The sequence below is a fragment of the Chlorocebus sabaeus genome, chromosome 19, assembly GCF_047675955.1.
Source record: "Chlorocebus sabaeus isolate Y175 chromosome 19, mChlSab1.0.hap1, whole genome shotgun sequence".
Classification (NCBI taxonomy): domain Eukaryota; kingdom Metazoa; phylum Chordata; class Mammalia; order Primates; family Cercopithecidae; genus Chlorocebus; species Chlorocebus sabaeus.
Genome location: NC_132922.1, coordinates 4,387,758 through 4,415,202, shown reverse-complemented (window position 1 = coordinate 4,415,202; position 27,445 = coordinate 4,387,758). Strand labels below are relative to the sequence as shown.

The 27,445-nt window shown below is 53.9% G+C and overlaps 1 protein-coding gene across 3 annotated transcripts in view; it reads right to left on the bottom strand.

The window, feature by feature from the left end:
* Positions 1-27,445, bottom strand: part of CELSR1 (cadherin EGF LAG seven-pass G-type receptor 1) — a 188,435-nt gene that overhangs the window by 51,291 nt on the left and 109,699 nt on the right. For all 3 annotated transcript variants that reach the window (XM_038007303.2, XM_073006587.1, XM_073006586.1), the window contains exons 5-9: positions 27,335-27,423; positions 4,085-4,242; positions 2,325-2,488; positions 1,691-1,816; positions 946-1,112 (exon numbers count right to left, since the gene is read on the bottom strand). In XM_038007303.2, the coding sequence (XP_037863231.2) occupies positions 946-1,112; positions 1,691-1,816; positions 2,325-2,488; positions 4,085-4,242; positions 27,335-27,423 (704 nt within the window). The remainder of the gene's footprint in view (positions 1-945; positions 1,113-1,690; positions 1,817-2,324; positions 2,489-4,084; positions 4,243-27,334; positions 27,424-27,445) is intronic.

Genomic DNA, 27,445 nt, shown 5'->3' with positions numbered 1-27,445 from the left:
TCTACGGAGCCTGGAAGGTGTGAGCGGAAACTGTGTAGCGCAGGAAACCAGAGGAAAGAGTGCATTCCAATCACCTGCTAAAAGCTGTTCAGAATTTTTATCTAACAAATAAACTTCTGTTTCAAACAAACAAAACAGTAAAGACCAACAAGACAGAGAAAATATGCAAACAGCGACCACGCCGGGCTTTAGGCATCTCCGGGCTGAGCCAAGCTCCGGGAGACGGTGGACGTGCATTGGTGCCAACCACCTCCTGGCCGCAACTCTTTTTTTTCTTTTTGAGATGGAGTCTCAGTCTTGTCGCCCAGGCTGGAGTGCAGTGGCATGTCCTCTGGTCACTGCAACCTCCGCCTCCCAGATTCAAGCGATTCCCCTGCCTCAGCCTCCCAGGTAGTTTTCAGAGTTAGACCCTGATCAGAAAGCACCCACCAGCACGCCTGGCTAATTTTTTTGTAGTTTTAGTAGAGACAGGGTTTCACCATGTTGGCCGGGCTGGTCTCGAACTCCTGACCTCAGGTGATCCTCCTGCTTCGGCCTCCCAAAGTGTTGGGATTACAGGCATGAGCCACCACCCCGGCCTGCACCTGGCTGCCACTTTAACTGGTGAGGCCCATTGTTTCCGCCTGAAAGTTCGGCACCTCCCTCAGCTCTGCAGTGCCCAGCCAAACCCTCAGGCTAGAGGGAGACCAGAGCTGCCACGCACCTCATCTGAGCTCTGCTGGGCCCCGAGGTTGGTCCAGTCCCATGCTCACTCACTCCATCTCCACCTCCCGGAGGAAAGAAAGAGCTCATACTCCCCCTCCTCCTCTTCGGAGAACCCCAGGGGTGGGCGCCAGAGGAAGGGCGAGCAGCAAGTGCCCCAGTGTGCACCAGGAAGCCCAGCGCCTGGGTCCCTCCCTCGGGCACCCACCTAGCAGGTGCCTTGTGGCACGGGGCCCCAGTCACCTGGAGGCGAAAGCTGGTGGGCCCACCGCTGGTGGCCTCCATCAGAACGCTGTCCTCCTTCCGGGTCCGGAACATGAGCCCCAGGTACCAGGGCACAGAGATGATGACGTTCAGGTCGCTCCAGGACACGACACTCTCACCGCTGAAGAGCTGGGGGTGGGGCATGGCTGCGGACACAGGCCCGGGGACCTCAGGTGTCTCCTGAAATCACGCGGCCGCAGACTCTTGGCTGCATGGGTGGGGGATGGGCCTGCAGGATGGGCCTGGACCTTTTTCACTTTAACACGAAGGCTGGTCTGAGCCTCCCCTCTATGATGCATCCAGCCCTCGCAGTCAGCCACGTGGGCTCCACAGAAGCCAACCCTGGGACGTAAACCTCCCTCCTGGGAAGCATGAAGACCTACAGACTCCCAGGCATAGATGGGCGCGGCAAGGGGCTCTCAGGCTTGACAGGAGACAGACGGGGGCGGGTTCAGGATCCCTGGGCTCAGTGGCTGGGGGTGCCAGGGCTGGGACCTGCTGGCCCAGCCTACCTGTCCCACCCCACACCTGAGGGACTGGGGACGGGGTCTCTGCAGGGGACAGTCTCTTGGAGAGGGCAGTGAGTCCACAGTAAACGCAGCATATGCTGCCAGAGGCTGCCGGAGCTGGACGTGAAATCCCCTCACAGTGGTCCTGGGCACATCACGGAGCAATGCCTCCCAGGCCGCCACAAGCAGGGGGATGGATGATGCCAGCCACTCACCTTGCTCGCAGTTCTTCCCGCCAAATCGGAGCGGACACTCACACAGATACATGTTCCACCTGTTGACACAGGTGCCTCCGTTCTGACAGCGCCTCCCGTCGCAGAAGTTCCTCCGAGCGGCGCAGCCTGGCAACACAGAGCATGCGGCAGGGCCTGACTCGAGGAACCGCCAGGGGTCCCCAGTGCCAGACATGGTGTGGGAAACCAGGATGGAATGGACATGCGGCTGGACAGAAGTCAGACTAGGTCTGAACACCCGTGGCAATGGCAGGAACATGGGAACTGAGAAGGTGCTGAACGCACTGACCACGTTTGGAGACGCGAGGGCTCCAGGCCATCACGGCAGCTGGCTCGGTCACCTGGTGACACATGCAAGACCCTAGGATCATGTGTGCCTCGGGTTAGCTGGCTGGGCCAGCAAAGCCAAGGCAACCTCAAACTGCAGAAACTGCGGAGCTGCCATCTGGCAAGCCTGGACTCCGGGTTCCATCCCAGGAGCTTCCCACAGCTGGACACAGACATTTCTAAGAAAAAGACGGCTCCCCAGGGATCTGCAAGCAGTGACCTCTGTGTGCTGCCGACATGCAGCCAGATGCCACTGTGGTGGCCCCAACGCCCTGATGGCCACCCGTACCTTCCCTGGTGCCATTGTTGGCGATGAATCCAGCCATGTCCACATTTTTGCCATCGACTGACAGGTTCCGCATGCAGCCCACAAACTGCCGGTTGTGCACTGGGAAGTCTTCTGGTAGGTTGGGGACACCACCCAGGAGCAGAGGACCGGTCAGATCCAGGGACCTGGGGAGGTAAAGCCGTCTTCTGTGACGTCCGGGCAGCGGCGCCACAGTGGGCTGGGCTCTGCAGTTGCCTCTGTGTAGCCTCTGCTACCATAACTACTTCAGAAACCAAGCAGGCAGGAGGGCAGAGGCCAGAATCAGAGGGGGCTCCTGTGTCTGGTGTCGAGTTTGCTCACACTTGCGTTCGGTCCTGACGATCTGGGTGTTTCACACTCACCAGTGACCACCAAGCCCCGCCCACCCAGGTTGGTCCACACCTAGACAGGATGTGAGCACAGGGAGCACAGGTCAAGGCCAGCAGGGAGTATACTTTACTTTGGCCTCTGAGGCCTTCCAGGAAAAGGAAGGGACTTGAAGGGAGGCCAGAAGAAAATGAGAACCCTGGCTGGGCGTGGTGGCTCACACCTGTAATCCCGGCACTTTGGGAGGCTGAGGTGGGCAGATCATGAGGTCAAGAGATCAATACCATCCTGGCCAACAGGATGGTCTCTACTAAAAATACAAAAATTAGCTGGGCGTGGTGGCGCACGCCTGTTAGTCCCAGCTACTCGGGAGGCTGAGGCAGGAGAATCGCTTGAACCCGGGAGGTGGAGGTTGCAGTGAGCCGAGATCATGCCACTGCACACCAGCCTGGCGACAGTGAGACTCCATCTCAAAAAAAAAAAAGAAAAAGAAAATGAGAACCCTGGAGGCACCCCCAGAGGCGGTGCAAACTCAGGCAAGGGCTGTGACCTCTCCAGGGCACAGTTTGCTTCCCAGCAAAAGAGCACCATCCTGCCTCCATCCCAGGTGGGCAGGACCAGACAGAACAGGTAAGGGACTGCCCGCAGGCCCCCATCAGGTGCTCAGGATGTTATCAGGGCTATCTATATGATCTTCAAAAGGGTGATTCGTTATTCTGTGGTTATTTAGTGGCTTGTTCATGTAATCCCAGCACTTCAGGAGGCCAGGGTCAGAGAACCACTTGAGCCCAGGAGTTTGAGACCAGCCTGGGCAACACAGGGAGATCTCGTCTCTATAAAAAATTTAAAAACTTGGCTGGGTGTGGTGGTGTGTGCCTGTGGTCCCAGCTACTCGGGAGGCTGTGGCAGGAGGATGGTTTGAGCCCAGGAGGGCAAGGCTTCAGTGAGCTAGGACTGTGCCACTGCACTCCAGCCTGGGCAACAGAGCGAGACCCCATCTCAGAAAAAAACAAAATGACGAAAAAAAAAAAGTAAGCCTCTGGGACCAGCTGGCTGACACAGTGCTTCACTTAACAGACTCCTGGAGTCCCAGGTACCAGAATTTGCAGGGACAAAGTCAGTGATCCGTGGAGACAGGGCCGTAGACTGTCTCTGGGTCTGTAAGCTGGCCATCACAACCCTGGGGTCGGCCTGGCCAATCTTGACACATACTTAGGGAGACTTATTCTAGAAGGTTCTAACATGTCAGAAGGAAGGTGCCCCAACCACGCAGAGGGAGTCTGACTCCAGCCTGGACTGAGGTCGCCAAGGTACTGTACCCAGAGTGCCTGCATGGGGCCCTGCCCTGGGAAGGCTGCAGGGTGAGCATGTTTGGGGGTGCGGACCCCCAGGACCTCCCCTCCTGGGATGCTCACTTCTTGGAGCCAGTCTGAGTGCCCTGGGCAGCGCAGCTGTAGTTCCCGATGTCCTTTCCAAAGCGCACAGCCATGGTTGTGTCACAATCATCCACCGTCACCACGGCCATCTTCTCCCCGGATGGCCCGTGGGGCAGGCCCAGGTGGCCGATGTTGGGCTGTAAGAAGAGAAAGCACAGAAGGCATCAGCATTTTCCCCGCCAGGGCCCTCAGCAGGCGCACCTGTCACTCACAGAGCAGGGAGGACACGGCACTGGGTGGGCAGCACATGGACAAGGGACGAGGAGCCCCTGGCCGTTAGTTCCCTAAACTAGCTGTGCTGGGCTGCTTGGTGCCCCCTCAAGTTCTGCTTCCCAGAATCTCAGAATGTGGCCTGGTCTGGACAAAGAGCTGGTGCCGATGGAATTAACTAAGATGCAGATGTCCTGGAGTAGGGCAGGCCCTGATCCAAGATGACTGGTGTTCTCTTAAGAGAACAGATGCTGAGACGCAAACGCACGCAGGGGAGAAGCCGCGTGACTGTGGAGGCAGCTGCTGGAGCAGCTGTTTATAAGCCAGTGGCCACCTGGACCACCAACACCTAGGAAAAGGCAGGAAGGGTCCTCCCCTTGAGCCTTCGGAGGAGGCACAGCCCTGCCCACGCCTTGACTTCTAAGCGCCAGCCTGAGAGAGAATCGTGTCTGTTGTTTGAGCCACCCTATCCACGGTACTTTGTGACGGTGGCCCCAGAAAATGAAGACAGCAGCCAACACCCAAGCCCCGGGGCCCGTCCTGTGAACACCCGCTTCTGCTCTTCTGGGGGTGTCCTCCTGACCATGGCGCCTGGCCAGGCTCATGCTCCTGGAGTACAGATACCAGGAGGCTGCCGCCCGGCCCACAGACGGCCCCACATCTCCCCTCTAAGGCGTGGAGCTCCCTCTCTAGGCCAGAAGCACTTTCCAGGGCTCGGTACAAGAGTTCTTCTGAATCAGTGACCTCAGGTGAAACCTCTCCCTTCTCGCAGAGACTGTGGTTCACCATCTGGGGACGAGCCCACTGTCCCCAGGCAGCCCTCACAGGTCTCATCTCCTGGTCAGCCCCTCCCAGGACAAGGAGCACATCCACCCAGCCAGCTCAGATGCCCTTCCAGGAGGAAAAGCAGCACCGGCCCTGCACGATCCATGCGGCCACGGATGGATCTCAAAGATCTCATGTGGGTCTCAAAGTTCCAGAAACCCAGTTGGCGCCAGCTCCAACCGGAACAGGCAACAGAATGTCCTTCATCTGCACAACCTGGATAGCAAGACCTACACCCCGCGGGTGGCCATGACGATGAGCCAGGAGATTGCCAGGGGAGCACCACCATGCCCCACAATCGGCACACAATGCGCAGCAGAGCCTCCCCCTCCACCCCAGAGGGAACCTTTTCTTCCAGTCCCAGCAGGGTCCCTCCCACCACCCCTCTAAAGGATGGGTTCAGTGCCTCCTCTTGATAGTTCTGGGGTCAGTTTGAGTTTATAGCATGATACAATCTCATGCTTCTTTATAAAACTTGGAAATAGATCGTTGTAAAAACGTGGAATTTAATTAAATCATCCTCAGTGCCTTTTAATAGGAAAATCACCACCACATAGTTCATTCAAAAATAAATCTTCAGTTTTTAAAAGGAACAAAGTATCTATTTGATCGGGGAAACTAGGCAGAAAGGCAGGACACACAGAACCGGAAACAGGAGCTCAGCCAGATGGCCAAGTTGTAGGACTTCAGGGGACCCCGGATACCCAGGCAGCGCACCCTGGCTGGAGTTGTGCAGTGGGCAGCCTGCACGACTGTATGTGGCCACCCCAGCTGAGGTTTCTACTCCCTCTTATCCAATCATCTAAGGCAGATGAGACCCATCACCGTACCTCAATTTCTTTTTGTGCAAGATAATGATTTACTATTAGAACACACATCCCCTCTGTGTTACAGGGAATTGAGGGTGATAGCAACAGAGATACGTGAGTTTCCCACACACCCTTCTCTGTAAATCCAAGGGAGGCTTCTACCATGACCCCTGGTATTTGAGTGCATGGATCACCTTTTTCATGTTTCTTTTACATCAGCTGATGAAACCACAAGGTCTGATAAGCTGTCTCCTTAAAGATTTTGCTTTTGGTTAAGCAACAGATAGGTGAGTGCATTAAAAATCATCTGTTTTCTCGCTCTGTAACTCGGCCCACTTTGGAAAATGCGTGGAAGTGCCCATATCACGGGATGCCTAAATGTGAGGTGCGGTCCCAGGGAAAGAAGAACCTCCCCTCACTGTGTGAGCCCCACATTATCTTTACAACTTATAATTTACATTTTTGGGGCTGGGCGTGAGACTTCTGGAGGAAGGGCGTAAGTAGCATTTACACTGGGAAGGCTTTCATGAAACTAAGCTGCTGTTTACAAAACTGCAGTGGTTGTAAACTGCTGCTAGTAATCAACGGCTCAGAGCAAAAACAGCAGGATAAAGAAAGTTGGAGGCAAAAGACAAAACCACTACAGTCCATGCTTGTTTTTCTTTTCTTTTTTTTTGAGACGGAGTCTCGCTCTGTCGCCCAGGCTGGAGTGCAGTGGCCGGATCTCGGCTCACTGCAAGCTCCGCCTCCCGGGTTCACGCCATTCTCCTGCCTCAGCCTCCCGAGTAGCTGGGACTACAGGTGCCCGCCACCTCGCCCAGCTAGTTTTTTGTATTTTTTAGTAGAGACGGGGTTTCATCATGTTAGCCAGGATGGTCTCGATCTCCTGACCTTGTGATCCACCCGTCTCGGCCTCCCAAAGTGCTGGGATTACAGGCTTGAGCCACCGCGCCCGGCCCCATGCTTGTTTTTCGAGTGGCACGGACTCATGTGAGATGCCCACTGCTAGGACACCCGAGTTCAGTCTGGCCTTCGTGAATCACAGCAGCAGGCAGAGGGCGTTTAGGAAATGGTCTCTGATAGACAGCACCCAGCATGTGCTGCTCGGTTCTGACTCCCAGAGAGACCCGCCGGCAGCCACTGGGTCAAAAGTAACAGCACTTTTGATGAAAGAGCCGAATGTTCTCAGGTGGAGAGCTGGAACCACCAGCAGGAGGGCTGCACGGAGGAGCGGGGGGACTCATGGGGTCTGAGGTCCCTGCTGCTTGGAGAAGCAATCACAGACTCCCAATGGCCCATCCCTCTCCTGCCGCCCCAGAATAGGTGCTGAGTGGGGCCCTGGTTTAAGATGCCCACCTCTCAGTGAGTGTGGGTTTAACGCGCAGGCTGACCGTCCACTCTCGGGCCTCTCGGTGAGTGTGGGTTTAACACGCAGGCTCACTGTCCACTCTCCCGCCTCTCGGTGAGCTCCCACCTATCAGTGAGTGTGGGTTTAACGCACAGGCTGACCGTCCACTCTCCCGCAACTCGCTGAGTGTGGGTTTAACACGCAGGCTGACCGTCCACTCTCCCGCCTCTCGGTGAGTGTGGGTTTAACGCGCAGGCTGACCGTCCACTCTCCCGCCTCTCGGTGAGTGTGGGTTTAACGCACAGGCTGACCGTCTACTCTGCAGTTGAGGCCAGCAAGTGACGGGGAGGCAGGGAGTGCATGGACACGGTGCTGTGGGTGGCTTGAGATGCACGGCGGGGTTCCCCAAAGCATTGAACGCAGAACTACTACATGACCCAGCACCACCTCCCCCCGGCGTATACCCAACAGAACTGAAAACAGGAACTCAAAAACCAGTTCATGAGTGTTGATGGCGTTGCTATCTACAATTCAGAAGAAGTGGAAACCACCTAGCTGTCCATCAGTAGATGAGTGGGCAAACTGTGGCCCATCCCTGCACCGGAATCCCAGCCACCGAAAGGTACAAAGCGCTGACACACGACGGCACAGGGGTCCCGGAACACATCGCACTCGGTGAAAGCAGCCAGACACGAAAGGCCACACACCGCGCAACTCCATTTCTACACAATGTCCAGGACAGGCACATCCACAGACACAGAGCAGACAGGTATTACCAGGGGCTCGGGGAGGAGGATGGGGGGGTGACTGCTAATGGTATGGGGTGATGAAAATACTTCTTTTGAGGTGGTGTCTCGCTCTGTTGCCCAGGCTGGAGTGCCGTGACGAGATCTCGGCTCACTGCAACCTCCACCTCCCAGGTTCAAGCGATTCTCCCGCCTCAGCCTCCCAAGTAACTGGGACTACAGGTATGCACCACCACACCTGGCTAATTTTTGAATTTTTAGTAGAGACGGGGTTTTCCCATGTTGGCCAGGCTGGTCTCGAACTCCTGACCTCAAGTGATCCACCCGCCTCAGCCTCCCAAAGTGCTGGGATTACAGGTGTGAGTCACCACACCCGGCCTGGGTGATGAAAATATTTTATTATTTTTTAAAAAGTTACTATTGGTCAACTGATGGCATGAAAATATTTTAGACCTCAGTAGAGGCGGTATGGCACAATACTGTGAATATACTAAATGCCACTTTAAAACTTAATTTTATGCTATGTGAACTTCACCTCAATAAGGCAAAAAAAAAAGAAAAATTCCTGGGTTTGCATCCTCCCCTCCCCAGCCACCTGCCACTCTCCATCTGAAGAACTTTTGGGAAGATCCTTCCCATTTTTCCCTCTGACATGGAGAGAAAATGCATTATTTGACCTTCCTGCCAGGCGGCTACGAGTGATAAAACACAGTTAGAGAGGTGAACAGTCTCTGGGAGGGGTGGAGAGGTGCGCAGACAATTACACAGGCGGCTTGAATGGGGACAGGTGAAGACAACAGCAGGTGTGTGTGGGCTCAGGTCCTCCATTTTTGTCAAAGGAAGACAAAGCGCGTCTCCGCTGAAAGGCTGGCGTGGAGCACGAGGCGGCAGCACAGAACAGACTGTGTGGTGGTAATAGCTCCAGAATGTGGGGCGGCGCGTCCGCCTCTGAGTTCTACACAGAGAAAGCAGCTCAAGCAGCTTCCGCAGGGCACTGGCGTGGCAGCATCTGGCCAGGAAAAGCACTCGGTGGCTTGGCTGGGTCGCAGCCGACGATGAATGATACGGGTCGGGGAGATAAGGAATAAAACAGACGAACCGCCCCCTCACATTTCTAAGAGGAATTTTTAAAGTCTGCCACATATTTATACAAAAGAAAAAGACAGTGTGGGAATGAAGGGGGCCACATGGTCGTATCTGAGTTTTTTCTCAATTCTTGTGTTGGAAGGCTCCGGGCACAGGATAGGCCAAGGCCAGCACAGTGGAGGCATCAGCGCCCTGGCACCCGCCCTCCCAGGGCTCAGCTGGGTACTGCGCAGCAGCCCGCCTGACCCAGAGGACCCCCCCAACCCCTGCACCAACACCCCTTGTGGGAAAGGCCTCAATTCCCAGGCCTCGCTTCCAGGACGTAAAGCTCAGCAGCTGGACCTGGTCACTCAGGCCGAGCAAGGCAGGCAGCACGCACAGCAACTGGAGAAAGCAGGGGCTGCCCATGGTGCCTCTACACCCCTCAGCGGGCACCCTGGCCGGCACAGGCTCCCTGGGGCAGGCAGAAACAGAGCTAGTGAGGAAAGACCACATCTCACTCCTGTCGCCACCTGAGAAAAAACCTATGGTGCCGCTGAGCACTGCGAGGAATGGCCCAGAGGCACCAAGCTGTGCAGATCCGGATTCCTGCTGCAGGAGTCATCCCTGGGGTCCAGCCTCCTCTTCTTTTCCTTCAAGGTATTTTCTTCCCTGCGTGCAGCCCTCCCCCTTGGCTTCCACTCAGCCGCTCTACGCAGTGCAGGGAGTTTTTGTGTGCGCACAAAAGCGTTTGGTCCTTACGAAGTGCTCACATTTCTCCAGCCTTTTAACCTGCTGCAGACCATTCTGCACTGGGAGGCCGGTGGGGGTACGGTTTCAACGCTGGGGAAGGTGGCAGGGGAAGGCGGTGTGGGGGTGGGAGGGGCACGTCTTAGGAAATGAATGAATTCATGCTCTGTGTCAGAAATGATTAACCAACGTTCATATCAAAGAATTCACAGATGGCTGGACCTCAGGAATGTCTGCACAGAGTCAAACTGCAACACTGAACGTTCCATGCTGTCATTTCTCAAGATGACAAGGTTCAGGCCTGACTGGCTGACAAATGCCCCAGGAAATGTGGGCAAGACCCTGTGCCAGTTCTGGCACGGAGACGACAAGCCCTCCCTTGGAGGCAGTCACCGCAGTTCTCTGAAGCTGCTTGGGAAAGTGGTGGGAAGGGTCACGAGGAGCAAATTCATGAAGATGCACGCAACCTTCCAGAATTCAAGCCGGACTCCCAGGAGCCTCGGACAGGACTTTGCCAGAACGCAAACCTCAGACCAAGCTGCTACTGCCTGGGGGGTCCCAATACCCCCAGGCAGGTAACAGGACCGTGTTCCGCCGGGTAGCCACCCTCTACACAGGGACTGCCGGCTGCCTTTGATGACCTGGCTCAAAGGGTGCGGCATCCCCTAGGGCTGCGAGCAGCAAACCGTCTGGAAGCCCAACTGAGCCACTGGGGCACCTGGTGGGGAGGGCGGCTCCACACTATCCCAGGTTGTAAGGGGACCTTGAGTTCCTCTGCCCAGCTCCAGCTGAGTGGGGCAGGTGCTCCTGAATCCTTCACCTGCCAGGGACCCAGGGCAGAAGACATACTCTATGAGCCTAGGCAGGCTCTTCTAGAAAGTGTGTAAGTGCACAGCTGCTATCTCTAGGGCTGTTTGGGAATGAAACAAAAGGACAGATCTGAAACTCTTTGCACTGTCTGAACTGGCGTGGCTGATGTTACTATCATCCTCGTTCTCAACTCAGGGTCCAGCTGGGTGGACCCAAGGCCGGCAGGGGCTCACAGGACAGCAGTGGCCACAGCTTCCAACGAACATCCACCTTAAAGCCAAGGGTTCATATCCTGCCCCTACTTGGGAGAGTCACAAGACTTCCCCGCATGCCAGGACTTGGCTGTACAACTGGGGGTAAAAATAACATCTTCCTCGTGGGATGAAATGAATGATACGTGTGAAGTGCTTGCAGCCATGTCTGCTGCTATTGTTATTTCTCGAAAAAGATGACGTGCAAGTGGTTCTCTCAAGTTTTGCTGTTTGAACACTTCCCTATACTAAAATAACATAATATAGGGGCTGAACGCAGTGGCTCACACCTGTAATCCTAGCACTTTGGGAGGCCGAGGTGGGCGGATCGCTTGCAGTCAGGAGTTTGAAACCAGCCTGGCCAACAAGGTGAAACCCCATCTCTACTAAAAAAAAATACCAAAAAAATTAGCCAGGCATGGTGGTGGGGGCGTAATCCCAGCTACTTGGGTGGCTGAGATGGAGAATCGCTTGAACCCGGGAGGCGGAGGTTGCAGTGAGCTGAGATCGCGTCACTGCACTCCAGCCTGGGTGACAGAGCAAGATTCCGTCTCAAAATAAATAAATAAATAACAATAATAAAATAATAAAGTTGATTTTTACATTTTTAAAGGAAAAAAAAAGCAATTAAGCAGCTCATGCAATTAACCTCTCCGCTGAATCCGCAGGGTCTTCCCCAGGAGCTGAGACACACAGTCACCTGCAGCTCGGAGTTCTGTCACTGGCACGCCATTTCCTCCATTTATTCAACTACCCAAGAAGGTGATGCAGAGTGCTGTTAGGCTTATTGTGGAGCATCAGAAAAGTTTTCGACAAAGGTCAGAACCAACTGGTCACCTGCAGATTCTTAAAAAATCACACCAAAGCCTTTTACTTCTCAGGCAAGGGGGTCTAACCCCAGTTTCCCTGACGATTCTGGCCAAAGACAAAAGCGAGGAGCTCTGTGCTTTCCTGATGGACGTACAGTACATTTGGAAACGCAAGAACCGTGGGTCCGGAGGCAGGAGTCCCCTGGGCATGCGTGCTCAGCGCTGGACGGAGATAAGCTCCTCCTCCAGGGCTCCATGATCCCCGTGGTAGTTAATTTTGTTCTGGAAATGATCCAGCAGGGCACTGTGCCAGCCCCCACTGAGCCAGACCCTTGACCAAAGCCTCCAGTTCCGCGGGAGGAAGCCAGGGGCATCTCAGCCCTGCCCCTTTGGGGCTCAGCCATTGGGACCAGGTCTCCTCTGCAGCCAGGCTGCTCCCCCAGGTGTTCTGGGAGCCTGGGAATTTATGGGGATTTGCTCAGAGGGGGGTCTGCTTGCCAATGACAAATGAAGGGCCAACATGCAGTGAGATACAGCGCCTTATTGGAAAGCAACACGTTCCCTCTTTTGGGGGTTTCATAGACAAAAAATTGCTTGGTACAAACTGAGCGACCCTCAAGCACCCAGTGAGCCGCTCATTCACGTTCATCTAATTCATGTTCATCTACACGCGGGAGGCATCTAAATCCTACTGCTACTCCCAGCTGCAGAAATCCTGACAAGCGAGACAAGGGGAGTGCACACTTCTGAGCCGCAGCCTCCTGGGGCCTCCTCCACACGGGCACGGGGACAGAGTGCCTGGGATGGGGCCTCTGAGCTCAGCCCCCACAACACAGTAGCCTGAGTGTCCCAGGAAAAACAGGACAAAGCTTGTGGAAGGATGGCAGGTGGGCTACAGTTCCCTCCAAAACGACTTTTCTGAGCAAGGAGAAAACGCTTACCAGAAATGTGCACACTCGCCCACTCACACTCCTGTTCATTCACCCACACTCGTGTATACTCAAACCCACATGTGCACACTCACCACTCACACTCAAGTGTGCCCTCACCCACGCATAGGCACTTATACTCGTGCACATTTACCCACGCTCACGTGCATACCCACATGCACACTCCCATACATGTGCCGTCACTCACATTCATACTGTGAATACGTCACTGCACTTATTTATACGCTCACACATGCACACTTACCCACACTCATGCACACTCACCCACGAACACGTGCAGTCACCCTCGTGTGCACTCACCCAATCGTGCATACTCAAACCCACGTGCACTTACCCACACTCGCAGTCAAATGTGCCCTCCCCCACACACACTCTCACACATGTGCACTTACCCACACTCGTGCATACTCATCCACATTCACACTGACATATACACTCACCCACACACTCAAATGTGCCCTCCCCCACACGCACACTCATATGTGCACACACCCACACTTGTGCATACTCATCCACATTCACTCACATATACACTCACCCACACAAATGTGCCCTCCCCCACACGCACACTCATATGTGCACACTTACACTCGTGCATACTCATCCACATTCACTCACATATACATTCACCCACACCAAATGTGCCCTCACCCACACATGTGCACTCACCCACTCACACGGGTGCACTCATATGCACACCTAGCTACTCATGTGCACTCACTCACGTGTGCACTCATGCACTCACCTACTCATGCACACATGCACATTTACCCCATGCTCACCCACACTCAAATGTGCACTCACCCACATTTACACGTGTGCTTACTCGTGTGCCCACTCGCCCAGGTGCACTCACACACATGCACACTCACATGTGGACACCCACTCACATGTCATTCATACTTGCATGTGCACACACACGTGCAGTCACATGTCCATACTCATACTAGCACACACTGTGTGCACACATGCTCACCCACACTCATGCTCAAGCTTGCTTGTACAATATACTCACTGCACACTTTGTGCATACATGCAGCTTGCACACTAACACATGCTCATACAAAGCCACGGCCTGCTCCTGTTAAGACCTGATAATCCCCCCTCTGTCCTTGATCTGGGCCCACAGGACCCCCTTCCTCCTGTGGTCAGTCCCCCTGCCTCCTCTTGCCCTGACGACCTTTCTGACCAGCCTCCCCTCCCTCCTGGTCTGCAAGCCACTAAGGGGTGACATGCTCAGAATCCGTGTGATAAGATGAAGGTGGGGAGAGGGCTGAACTAGGGGAGAGAGCATGGAAGTGCTTGGAAAAGACAGGGAGAAGGTGGGGCCCAGGGATGGTCACGGCAGGAAAACACGACAGCCCTGGGATGGTACGTCCCAGAGCAGCGAATACACGGGTGGGTGAGAGATGCTGGGTCCGTGGCTCTGCCTAACCCTAGCCCTCCCGTCATCTACTCTGTGCCTCAGTTTCCTCATCTGAGAAACAGCAACAGCACCTCCTCCAGGAGCTGACATGAGGATCACGTGGGGGACACACGCGAGCCTGGCACAAGACAGGACATCAGTCAGTACCCTTCAGCCACCACCACCTTCCCTGCCGAGGTGCTGGGGGGCAGAGGCAGGAAGGGCTGGGAGCCCAGAAAGGGGAGGGAGGCAGCCACGGGGCAGGGCATCCCAGAGCCCCAGCAGTGAGGGGCAGGGTGGGGTGGGAAGGATGCAGGTGAGACAGAGGCTGGAGGACAGTGGCTATGATGCCAGACAGGAAGCAACCTCAACCGGGCGTGAAACTGAGGGCTGCCCCAGACCTGGGGCGACTTTCCATAACAGGGTTCTGTAATACAAAGGCCCAGGGTGGGGCGGCGCCTGCCCCTGGGAATCACCATGTTTCCGTAACAAGTGACGTTCTACCACCTGACCAGGCCCGTGTTTGGGAACGGAAACCAAGTGACTTATCTATTTCTGTCACATCGCACACCAGCAGCGGGGCACCCCCACCTGCCACAGCGCCTGCAGGCAGGGCCCCGCACCACCTTTCTGGCAGGGCTCGCTGGCCACCCGAAGGCCCCTCTGTTGGCTTCTATGCCCCCATGACTTCGGCTCAAAGAGGCAGGAACATCCTGAGTGCGAGACGCAGGGTAAGTAAAGGCAGTGGTCGCAGACTTCACCACCCGACGGGACCACGTGCCGACTGCCTTCGCAGAGGCCCCACTACTGGATTTAAGGAGCACCTGCTGGGGCTGGAGAAGCCAGGGAGGGCGTGACCTTTCACGCAGCCACGGAACACCTGGGGAGTATCCCCATCCTCTCCTCTTAAACATGGAACTTCCTATGAGACAGAAGCACAGCCAACAAGGCCACAGTGGGGCAAAATCATGAGCCTGCGTGGCTGCCTCCTCTGTCGTAAGGATTTTATACACTTTGCAAGGCTTAATTAACTTTGTAAAAGTTTAGCTTCTTTATCTTACATATTCTATAAATCCAATTATCTTTTTATTATTTTTTGTTTTATATTTAAGATAGAGTCTCACTCTGTCACCCAGGCTGGAGTGCAGCAGTGCGGTCTTGGCTCACTGCAACCTCCACCTCCCAGGTTCAAGTGATTCTCCTGCCTCAGCCTCCCAAGTAGCTGAGATTACAGGCACCTGCCACCACGCCTGGCTAATTTTTTTTGTATTTTTTAGCAGAGACGGGGTTTTACCACGTTGGCCAGGCTAGTTTTGAACTCCTGACTTCAAGTGATCTGCCTGCCTCGGCCTCCCAAAGTGCTAGGATTATAGGCATGAGCCACCGTGCCTGGCCCTCCAATGATTTTTTTAAACAGAATATTTAAAAGAAAAAAACAAAAATGGCTCATAATCCCAGGACCCAGAGAACTGCTGTATTATTTTTTTTTAATACAAAGAATAACTCAAGTGCATGTAAGAAGGCACAGAAGGGCCTAAAAGGAACACGAAATCCACCTCGCTTTGCATCCTTCTTCCCATTGGTATCCACCTTTGCCATAAGGGCCGCCACGATGCCTCCTGCACTGCACGTCTGGCCTCTGCAATGCCACCTCCTGGTTCTTGCCACCAATGGTCCACGTCTCTACCCTAGAGGCTGGGCTTGGCCACATGACCTGGGCAACGGGACATCAGGGCACAAGGACAGGAGAGAAGTCCTGGAAAGCGCCGTGCACTGGGACTCGCCCTCTCTGGCTGCTAGGAACCCCCTGCCACCAGGTGAGCAGTCAGGCTAGCCTGCTGCAAGATGAGGGGCCCCAGCGGCCATGGCTAAGGGCCAGGTCATATGAGTGAGGCCTTCACACAGCCCTGGCTGAATTGCATAGACCAGAAGAACCAGCAGCCAAACCACTACATCACGAGGAATAATAAATACCTGATTAAGACTCCATGCTTTAGGCAGTTTGTGACCTTGTAACAGCTATCCGATGAGAACTATTAACAAGTTTGGGCCGCGTGCGGTGGCTCATGCCTATAATCCCAGCACTTTGGGAGGCCGAGGCAGGCAGATCACCTGAGGTCAGGAGTTCGAGACCAGCCTGGCCAACATGGTGAAATCCCATCTCTACTAAAAATACAAAAATTAGCCAGGCGTGGTGGTGGGCGCCTGTAATACCAGCTATTCGGGAAGCTGAGGCAGGAGAATCATATTTATATCTTGAACCCGGGAGGTGGAGGTGGCAGTGAGCTGAGATCGCACTAGCCTGGGTGACAGAGTGAGACTCCATCTCAAAACAAACAAAAAAAACCACACAAGTTTGTTGTTTTAGAGAGCACAGAGTTATCCTTCAGAAAAAAACATATGTATATACCAGCATATATTTTAAATCTTTTTTTTTTTTTTTTTTTTTTTTTTTTTTTTGAGACGGAGTCTTGCTCTGTAGCCCGGGCTGGACTGCAGTGGCCAGATCTCAGCTCACTGCAAGCTCCGCCTCCCGGGTTTACACCATTCTCCTGCCTCAGCCTCCGGAGTAGCTGGGACTACAGGTGCCCGCCACCTCGCCCGGCTAGTTTTTTGTATTTTTAGTAGAGACGGGGTTTCACCGTGTTAGCCAGGATGGTCTCGATCTCCTGACCTCGTGATCCGCCCGTCTCGGCCTCCCAAAGTGCTGGGATTACAGGCTTGAGCCACCGCGCCTGGCCTTAAATCTTTAAAAAAAATTTTTTTTTTGAGACAAGAGTCTCACTCTTTCACCCAGGTTGGAATGCAGTGGTACAATCATGGCTCACTGCAGCCTCGACCTTCCAGGCCCAAGTGATCCTCCTCAGCCTCCCAAGACCACAGGCACCTGCACCACACACCCGGCTAATTTTTTTTTGACTTTATATTTTGAAGAAATGTGTTCTCCCTATGTTGCCCAGGCTGATCTTGAACTCCTGGGCTCAAGCGATCCTCCCACCTCAGCCTCCCAAAGTGCTGCGGTTACAGGCGTGAGCCACCACGCCTGGCCTAAAAGTTATTTTGATGAAACTTTCTATTTTGAGACAAGTTTAGATGTACATGCAATTGTAAAAAATAATACAGAGAGATCCCATGTACCCCTTACAATTTCCATCCATGGAAACACCCTGCAAAAAGATAGTATAATATCAAACCCAGGTACAGACACTGACACAGTCGAGACAGAACGTTCCATCACTGCAAGGACCCTGCCTGTGGTCCTGTCATAGCCACACCCACTTCCCTCCTGTCCCCAGCCCAATACCAGGCAACCGCTACTCTGTTTTCCATTGTTATTTTGTCATATTAAGAATGTCATAAAGGCCAGGTGCAGTGGCTTATGCCTGTAATCGCAACACTTTGAGAACTCAAAGTGGGCGGATCACTTGAGGTCAGGAGTTCGAGACCAGCCTGACCAACATGGTGAAACCCCTTCCCTACTAAAAATATAAAATTAGCCGAGCATGGTGGTATGTGCCTGTAATCCCAGCTACTGGGGAGCCTGCGGCAGGAGAATCACTTGAACCCAGGATGTGGAGGTTTCAGTGAGCTGAGATCGTGCCACTGCACTCCAGCCTGGGATACGAGGCAAAACTCTGTCTAAAAAAAGACACAGACAAAAAAACACAATGTCATACAAATGGAATCACACAGTATGGTCCCTTTGGTGGTTGCCTTTTCCAACTCAGCAGAGTGAGAAGTTGTTTGGTGCTAAGATGTATTCCCTGTTCCATGGTACGGACATATCAGTTTGTTTAACTATTCACCCAGTGACAGCCATCTGGGCTGTTTCCCATTTGGGGATATTATGAAAAGCTGCTGTACCACTTGCGTGCAGGTTTCTGCGTCAACATGAATTGCATCTATATTCATGAGGAACAGTGGTCTGGGGTTTGGTTTCGTCTGTCTTCGTCTGGTATTGGAATCAGGGTAATGCTTCACGAACTGAACTGGGAACTGTTCTCTATTTTCTGGAAGAGACGTTGCAGAATTGACGTAATTCTTTAAATATTTGTTAGAATTCTCTTGTGAAGCCATCTGGGCCTGGAGATTTCCTTTTTGCGAATGTTAAACTACAAATTCTATTTCCTCAATAGTTATACAGTCATTCAAACGACCGATTTCATCTTGGGTGAGTAGTAGTTTTTTGAGGAGTTGGTCCGTGCATCTGGGTTTTAAATGTACTCATGTAGAGTGGTTTTTATTATTCCCTTATTATCCCTTTTAATGTCTACAGAGCCTATTTTATTCCTGATATTAGTAATTTGTCTTCTCTTTTTTTTCCTTATCGGTCACACCAGAAGTTTTTCCCTCTTTGAAAAGATTTTATTAATCTTCTTAAAGAATCAGCTCTTCATTTCATTGATTTTCTCTATTGTTTTGTTGTTTCAATTTCACTGACTGCTACTCTTTATTATTTCCTTCTTTCTGCTGGCTTTGGGTTTATTTTATTCTTATTCTAGGTTCTTGAAGTAAAAGCTTAGATTACTGATCTGAGACATCTCCCTTTTCTAATGTAAGTATTTAGTGCTATACATTTCCCTCTCAGCACTGCTTTAGCTGCATCCCACAGCTTTTCATATTTAGGATTTTTATTCCCTTTAAATTTGTTTAAAAAACCTTCCTTCTTCCCTTCCTCCCTTCTTTTTTGAATAATGAAATATTTCGGTTAAGTCTCTATGCAGACCCATCTCCAATTGCTGGAGTCAGCTGGTACCATCAGGGCTGAGTGAGGCAGAGCAGCAAGGCTGGGGAGGGGGCAGCTGGGGAGGGGGCAGCTGGGGAGGGGGCTGAGTGAAGCTGCGGCCTGGTGGGGTTGGAAGGTTGTTTAAATAATGGAAGGTTGAGAAAAATCAATAACTATACCGAGGAAAACGAGAACAAGGTTCCTAACTGGTAAAGATTTACAAATATAGAAGAGGAAAAACAACAAGAATGAACTCTAACTCTGCTTGGGCCGCTGTAACAAAATACCAGAGGCTGAGTGGCTTGTCAACAACACACATCTGTTTCTCACAGTTCTGGAGGTTGCGAGTCCAACACCAAGGTGCTGGCTGATTCAACGTCTGGGGAGGGTCTGCCTCCTGGTTCCTAGACCAGCACCTTCTTGCCACTCCCTCACATGACAGAAGGGGTGAGGGGCAGTCTTGGGGCTCTTTTACAAGGACGTTCATTCCACTCATGGGAGACCCCGATCACCTCCCAAAGGCTCCACTTCCTAATACTATCACCTTGGGGTTGAGGATTTCAATATATGAATTTGGCGGTGCTACGGTCTGAAGTGTCCTCCAAAGTTCACGTGTTGAAACTTCATGGCCAGTGGGATAGTGTCAAGAGATGGGCCCTTTAGGAGATGGTAAAGTCATGAAGGTGGTCCCCTCAAGGATGGGATAAGGGCCTCAGTAAAAGGGCCCACAGGAGTGGGTCCACCCTCTTGCATTCTTTTTTTTTTTTTTTTTTTTTGAGACGGAGTCTCGCTCTGTCGCCCAGGCTGGAGTGCAGTGGCCAGATCTCAGCTCACTGCAAGCTCCACCTCCCGGGTTCACGCCATTCTCCTGCCTCAGCCTCCCGAGGAGCTGGGACTATAGGCGCCCGCCACCTCGCCCAGCTAGTTTTTTTGTTTGTTTGTTTGTTTTTTTAGTAGAGACGGGGTTTCACCGTGTTAGGCAGGATGGTCTTGATCTCCTGACCTTGTGATCTGCCCGTCTCGGCCTCCCAAAGTGCTGGGATTACAGACTTGAGCCACCGCGCCCGGCCCCCTCTTGCATTCTTCTGCCACGCAAGGACAGCCGGACGCTGCCATTTATGAGGAATGGGCCTTCGCCAGGCCCCAAACCTGCAGGTGCTCAGGCTTCCAGCCTCCAGGACTCAGAGAAATCAATCTCTGCGGTTTGTAAGTACCCAACCTCGGTGTCCTGTTACCAAGCAGCACGAATGGGCTGGGACGGCATCAGGGGGACATGAACGTGCAGAGCAGGGCAAACGCGGCAGTGCTGCAGTGAAGTTTATGGCTTCCAATAGGGAGTGATAAATAGGAAAAAAGAATCAATATGAAGCGTGTGTGCGTGTGTATATGTACACACACACACCTACACAGACGTCTAGGTCCTAGTTCTGCCCAGTAAGAGACACTGGGAGTGAGACAACACAAAGCAATGAGCACACCAAGCACTCAGATCTGGAGTTCTAAATGCCACCCTCCACTAAAAGAACCAGGCTTGGCCGGGTGCAGTGGCTCACGCCTGTAATCCTAACTCCACTAAAAGAACCAGGCTTGGCTGGGTGCAGTGGCTCATGCCTGTAATCCTAACTCCATTAAAAGAACCAGGCTTGGCTGGGTGCAGTGGCTCACGCCTGTAATCTAACACTTTGGGAGGCCAAGGCAGGTGGGTCACTCGAGGTCAGGAGTTCGAGAACAGCCTGGCCAACATAGTGAAACCCTGATCTCTAGTAAAAATACAAAAATTAACCAGGTCTGGTGGTGAACAGCTGTAATCCCAGCTACTCAGGAGGCTGAGGCAGGAGAATTGCTTGAACCTAGGAGGCTGAGGTTGCAGTGAGCTGAGATAGCGACAGAGGCACCTAGGCAACAGAGTGGGACTTCATCTCAAAATAAAATAAAATAAAATAAAATAAAAAATAAAATAAAATACACCCTACAACTAACTAGGGCTTTTAAAATCTAGTAACAATATCCTGGGAGCTCCTCCCCTCATCGTTGCACAGAACCCCACTGCACTGTTGGCAATGATTGTTGACATTCCACTGTCTGAGGACCTTACTGCACACAACCCCACTGCACTGTTGGCAATGGTTATTGATGTTCCACTGTTGGAGGACCTTACTGCACACAACCCCACTGCACTGTTGGCAATGGTTGTTGACGTTCCACTGTTGGAGGACCTTACTGCACACAACCCCACTGCACTGTTGGCAATGGTTATTGATGTTCCACTGTTGGAGGACCTTAGTGCACACAACCCCACTGCACTGTTGGCAATGGTTGTTGACGTTCCACTGTTGGAGGACCTTAGTGCACACAACCCCACTGCACTGTTGGCAATGGTTATTGATGTTCCACTGTTGGAGGACCTTAGTGCACACAACCCCACTGCACTGTTGGCAATGGTTATTGATGTTCCACTGTTGGAGGACCTTAGTGCACACAACCCCACTGCACTGTTGGCAATGGTTATTGATGTTCCACTGTTGGAGGACCTTACTGCACACAACCCCACTGCACTGTTGGCAATGGTTGTTGATGTTCCACTGTTGGAGGACCTTACTGCACACAACCCCACTGCACTGTTGGCAATGGTTGTTGACGTTCCACTGTTGGAGGACCTTACTGCACACAACCCCACTGCACTGTTGGCAATGGTTGTTGATGTTCCACTGTTGGAGGACCTTACTGCACAGAACCGCACTGCACTGCTGGCAATGGTTGTTGATGTTCCACTGTTGGAGGACCTTACTGCACAGAACCGCACTGCACTGCTGGCAATGGTTGTTGACATCCCACTGTCGGAGGACCTTCTATTCTATTAAATACCTTCCGAGTTCGTTTCTGTAAGTTGGATTCTGTGCCTGTAGTCGGCACTCAATTAACATGGAAGGGAGGGAAAGAGAGGGTCACGTGACCTCACCCAGGGGCCCACACAACTGTCTAACCATGGCAGATCTGTAGAGCCCAGGAAGAGTCCCATGAAAAAATCGCGCCCTGACACAAGTGTCTAGGTGGAAGCCCTTGAGTTTTTAGAACACTTGCAGACAGAGAAGCTCCCCGGACCCCAGGGGTGCTCTGCGGGCACGCTGCTCACTCTCCTTGGGACTTTGGGGTTTAATGTACACCACAGACCCAAGAGGTTTTGAATGACCTGACAAGCAACAGGTGAGCAATCCGCAATGACAGCAGGACCTAGGGGTCATCTCAAGGTCGTGGAAATCTCAAAGCACTTAGATCCTCTGGCTCAACAGAAGCAGAGGCTGGTCGTCCAGAGGAGGTTTGTTGCAACCAGGCCTCATGCTGTCTTTATAAAAGCACTTTCCGCAGCATGCCAAAGACAGCCCCGCGCCGTCTCAGAATCCCCAGAACCAGAGGAAGCCAAAGTGCCGGGGCAGGGTCTCGAGGACTGCAGCAGCCAGCTCAGGCATGGGGCTCCACCGCGTGTGGTCTAGCCACATGTGGCCAGCACGGCGATCGCCACAAGCACAGCACCGTCCCCGGCCAGGTGATGGATGCCGAGTGCCCCTTGAAGACCACCTGCCGCCCACGTAGAGGCTGCTGCCTCAAGCCCCGGCCCAGGGTCTTGCATCTCCACCTGAAGCTACCAGGACTCCGTCTAGCTGAGCTCCCGTCTCACTAGCCCAGTGGTTCTCATCCAGGGCATGACCTCAGGGCCTGACAATGATGAAGACCTCTTGGTTGTCAAAACTGGGTTGGGGAACACCTGGAGTCTAGTGACCAGAGGTCAGCAATGCTGCCCAGAACAGGCCTCCCAATGAAGGATCATCGTCCCCAAGCGGCAGCAGGGCCCAGGTGGGAAATCCCAGCACGGCTGCTCACCACCTCCCGCATCTGCTTCATGTGGGATCTCCCAGCAGCTCTGGGCCTCCTGATGCCCCACCTCACTGCCTCACCTCACAGCTCACTCACGGGTCCCCAGCAGGCCACACTGCCTCGTGTCCATGTCAGGCACTACCTTCCCAGCATGTCCTTGCCTCCACAGCTGGCAAGGAGGTTGTGCTCCAGGCTCTGGGCAGGCTCAGCTGGCTTTGGAAGACACCCGGGCCAGGTGGGCACGAGCCACCCTTGCTTCCCCAGGGCCCTGTTAAACATCTCGCTGGCACATCTGTGTCCCCGACTCTGCCAGGAGCTCCTGGAGCAAGGTAATATCTAAACGTGATCCCCGCAGGCAGCCTCAGGGAAGCACAATCAGGGAATGAGCGCTCAGTGCAGCCAGGAGGGTCCCCGTCCTCCCAGATGGCCCCTCCCCAGCACTGTCTCTGTGGAGAGTAAGCTTCTCCCCACACCTCCCGAACACCCAGGATGCCCAGGGCAATGGGGGAGCAGCAAACACTTAAAGCTAATGAGGGCAAAACCTGATTCTCAAGTGGGAAAAATGGTTTTCCTTTTCCGTCAGGCACTTTCGCCCTTTTGGAAGTTGTGGTGGAAACACCTTCAAACCAGCCTTGGGGGAAAACAAACAAACAATCACGCTGGGGGTGAAGCAATGACTGAAACTGCTCCACGCGGCCCCAAACCTCCCGGGGTGGCCGTGCGAGTAGGGGCTATGTTGTTTCATCTGTGCTTGGCGGAGCTCCACACAAATGTACAAGTGTCTGCCTTTGAAAAGACCTTCTGGAAGAATGTCCGACTCCAATGCACCCTTTGGCTTTGCTGAAGGTGAATTAGACCAATAAACCTTCTCGTCTAAAATGTCATCAAGCAGAAAGGAAAAATAAACAGACTCTGCCTGCTCCCTGCCTGGGAGGGTTCCCTACCCCGTGACTTCTGGTGGCGTTGGCCAGTGGCAAGCCAGATGGGAGGATAGAGTGAGGGAGGGGAGGGGTACCAGGAGGGCCCCAGGCTGGCTGTGCCTCTAACACAGGGGTGGCCTGTGCCCCTCCTCTCCTGTGGCTTCTGACCAGGACCCCTTCTCTCTGGGCTCCAATCTGCCATTTCCCTTGATGCTTGAGGACTAAGGGCTGTCACAGCTCTGCTGACACTGCCTCTAGCCGTGGGTTCCATACCGCCCCTCATGGATACCCCACGCCCTGCCCAGCCCTTTGTAAATAACTCTTCCAGGGCTGGTCCCACTGGAGCACCCCATCTGCTTCCTGTGAGGACCCTGACTGCTCCACCAGCCTGGCAGCTCCCAGGCCCTGTGCACTGGCGGGTGGGGGAAGGGTCCCCGCAGTTTGCACATGGCTGCAGTGCAGGCGGCCACTGACAGGCGATACCCAGGAGGTCATGCTCAGACCTAAGGTGCAGGTGGCCCACGCCTCAGAGACACAGCCGCCCTGGAGGGCGGGGAACAGAGAACGAGACTGAAGAGAGGGGGCTGGGCAGCAGCGCGGCCCCACCAATGCTTCCACCCTCACCACATCGTTGTATGCTGAATTTTTTCAAATATGTTTTCTTAATCATCCCTAAAAATACAAAAACCAAAACCAGCAAGGTGGCGCAGCAGGTGAATACAGCGTGCTGGGGAAAGGACACAGCTGGGTGGGGCCGGGGGACGACCCTCCGCATCAGCCAAGGCAGGCAGGGATGCATGTGCAGGGGGGTTCCCTCGGCCATGTCCACCGCCCTCAAGACGACCCTTGTAGCCCCAGCCCTGAGCCCCTCAACCCCTCATTGTCCAGCCCCAACAACTCCTTCCTGTGTGGGTCCCCTCCCAACCTGAGCCTGTCCTCTTTCCCAGAACCTTCCCTGGTGGCCCAAGGTCACCCCCAAGGTGGCTGCCAGAGGACGGGACCAGAGGTAACACTGGAGACAAAGTGGAGGCCCAGAGAGGAGAGGAACCGTTCCCCAGAAGATTGTCTTCCTGACTTCAAGCTGGCCCTGCCACCCCTCCAGGCCCCCATACCGCTCACAACCTGACCGGCCCTGCCCCCAGCTCAGGCACACTCCAGAGGAGATCGCTGCACCTGGGTTTGTCAGAGCTGCCACTCGGAGACAAGGTCACGGAGCAGCGGTGCCGTCTCCTTCTCGGGCAGATGCTCATAATCTCTGCTAACACATTCCTAGTGTGTGGCCCCGTCAGACCTCCTAATGGACGCCTAAAGACACAGTAAAAACTGGTTGGTTTCCTCCATCAAATAACCTCAGGCAAGACAGAGAAGCATCCAGCGCTCACAGGAAAGGCCTAATCCCACACAGGGGGGCTGTGCTCAGGCACCGCTGAAAGGACCTGGCCCTAGACACGGAAGCCGTGGATCCCGGTAATCCACCGTCCTCTGTTTATCTTCTTACGTGAGGCCCCTCTCCTCCGGGACAGTGCAGGTGGCGTCCTGCGTGGCGACTTTGCTCCTCTGAGCACCCGGAAGGGGGCGGCGGCAGGCGGGCGGGCCCCAGTAAACACTCACTGTGTTCAGAGCCAGGGCCGAGTGTGGACAGAGGTGACCGCAGCAGTGTCCTGGCTGCGAGTCCGTCCACAACTGTGGGCACACTGTTGCTTCTGCCATAGGCAGATGATGATTCTGGAGTGTTGGGCACCGATGGGGAGATCAAGGCCGACTCAACCTCCCCCCGCCCACCCCCTCCCCAGCAAAAAACATTCATCCCTGGACTTTGTTTTCTGACACGCGCAGGAAGGAAAATGTGCCACCTATGCCCTACGCTTCCCTGACGATGGGGCACAGTCTCCAGGGTCCCCTGTGACCCAGCCCTTGGGAGGCACCACCCCAGGGGGCATCGAGCTCTGATGTCCAGCCCCAGCTGGCTGGAAGGGCACAACAGGAAGGGTCACAGGGTCAGAGTAGGCAGCGCCAGGCAGCAGGACGCAGGGGACACCTGTGCAGCTCACCCAGGTGAATGCACTTCACACTGGCTAGCACTGCCCCACACAGCCACAGGACAGCACCGTATCAAGAAAAGACTCAGTCTTTGAAATGGACAATGGCAGCAAATGGATCCCCATCTGTGAGGGCTGCCCTCTTCCTCTTGCTCAGCCCTGAGCCCCTCACCCCACCGGCCCCTGCGCCTCTGTCGAGCACACGGTTCTCCATCCATCAGCCAGGCCCCACTAGGGGTGACATCCAACGTGCGGCAGCCCAGACCCCGCCCAGACACCTGCCAGCCTTCTCTCAGTATCCCCCCAAACCCCACCAGCACCTCCCATCTGTTCTCCTCCCAAATGAGGCTCAAGCTCCACCTGCCCTGGGCTGGCACTGATGGGACAGAGGACAAAAACCATGGTCTCTGTGCAGGTGACCACTACTTGGAGTCTGTGTGGCATGCCTGGGAGATGATGGGATATTCAAGGCAGATGTGAGGGGCGGGTCAGGGAGGTAGAGGGACGCCGGTGGCCAGCACGGAAAGGAGAGTGAAAGCCAGTGGACGCAGCACTGCGACCTCAGGCCCAGTGACTGGACCCCAACTGCTGGCAAGTCGCAGCCAGGCATAGTGGCTGTGAAAGAAGGAAGATGCTGTCTCCACGGAAGGACTGGCTCAATTCTCCTGGAGGACAGAGGATCCCTCATCTGCCAACCAAGCTTAGGCCTCAGTCTTGTGGAAGTCTGGGAAGTGGGGCACAGGGGGGCGACCAGGCTCCAGGAGGGGCCAGTAAGACCCCCCGCAGAACCATGAGCACACGGAGGCACACCCTGGAGCTTCCCAAGAAGAGAAAAGGGGTTTGCACAGTCACAGCCGTGGAAAGCATGGCATTTTGATGCAAAAAACAATGTGTTTCCTTACAAGCCAAGGAACAGCAAAATAAAGCGAAACCAAAACCACCCAGTCTTCACGGCACTTCCCCGGAGAGTGTTCTGGCTTTCCAGTTTACATCCAGGGAGAGTGGACAATCTTGGCTACAGAGTCGTGTATGAACGGCCCAGAATTTCAGCCACTAGGAAATACTCTGGCCAAGGCAGCTGCACATGAACAAGCCCTTTCCGTGTCCCTCCCCCAGCGACGGTGATCTCCGGGGTCCATGTCCCTCCCCGACACAAAGCTCCAAGTGGGAGGACTATGACCCCACCACAGGGCTCAGCTGTATTTACACGGACCCTCCACAAATGTGCATTTCCTAAACCACTTTTTCCAATAGCACATTTAAAAAAAATTTCAGAGCACAAATGTCTTAAGACAGAAAATCTACCAGGGCACCTTTTTTCCTTTTTCTTTTTTTTTTTTTTTCCCAGATGGAGTTTTGCTCTGTTACCTAGGCTGGAACGCAGGGGCACGATCTCGGCTCACCGTAACTTTCGCCTCCCAGGCTCAAGTGATTCTCCTGCCTCAGCCTCCTGAGTAGCTGGGATTACAGGCATGCACCACCACGCCCAGCTAATTTTTTAATTTTTGTATTTTTGGTAGAGACAGGGTTTCACCACATTGGCCAAGCTGGTCTCAAACTCCCGACCTCAGGTAATCCATCCGCCTCGGCCTCTCAAAGTGCTGGGATTACAGGCATGAGCCACTGTGCCCTGCTCCAGGGCACCTTCTTGAGCCACCCTGGGGCCAGGAGGAAGTGGTGGGGACCATCTTACCTTGTTGTAGTACTGCACCTGCACAGAGTGCCACCGCCCGTCACTTACACCGCCGGGAACCTTCGGTGCCACAGTCGTCGTCGTCTCACCTGCACGGTGGGAGGGAGATCC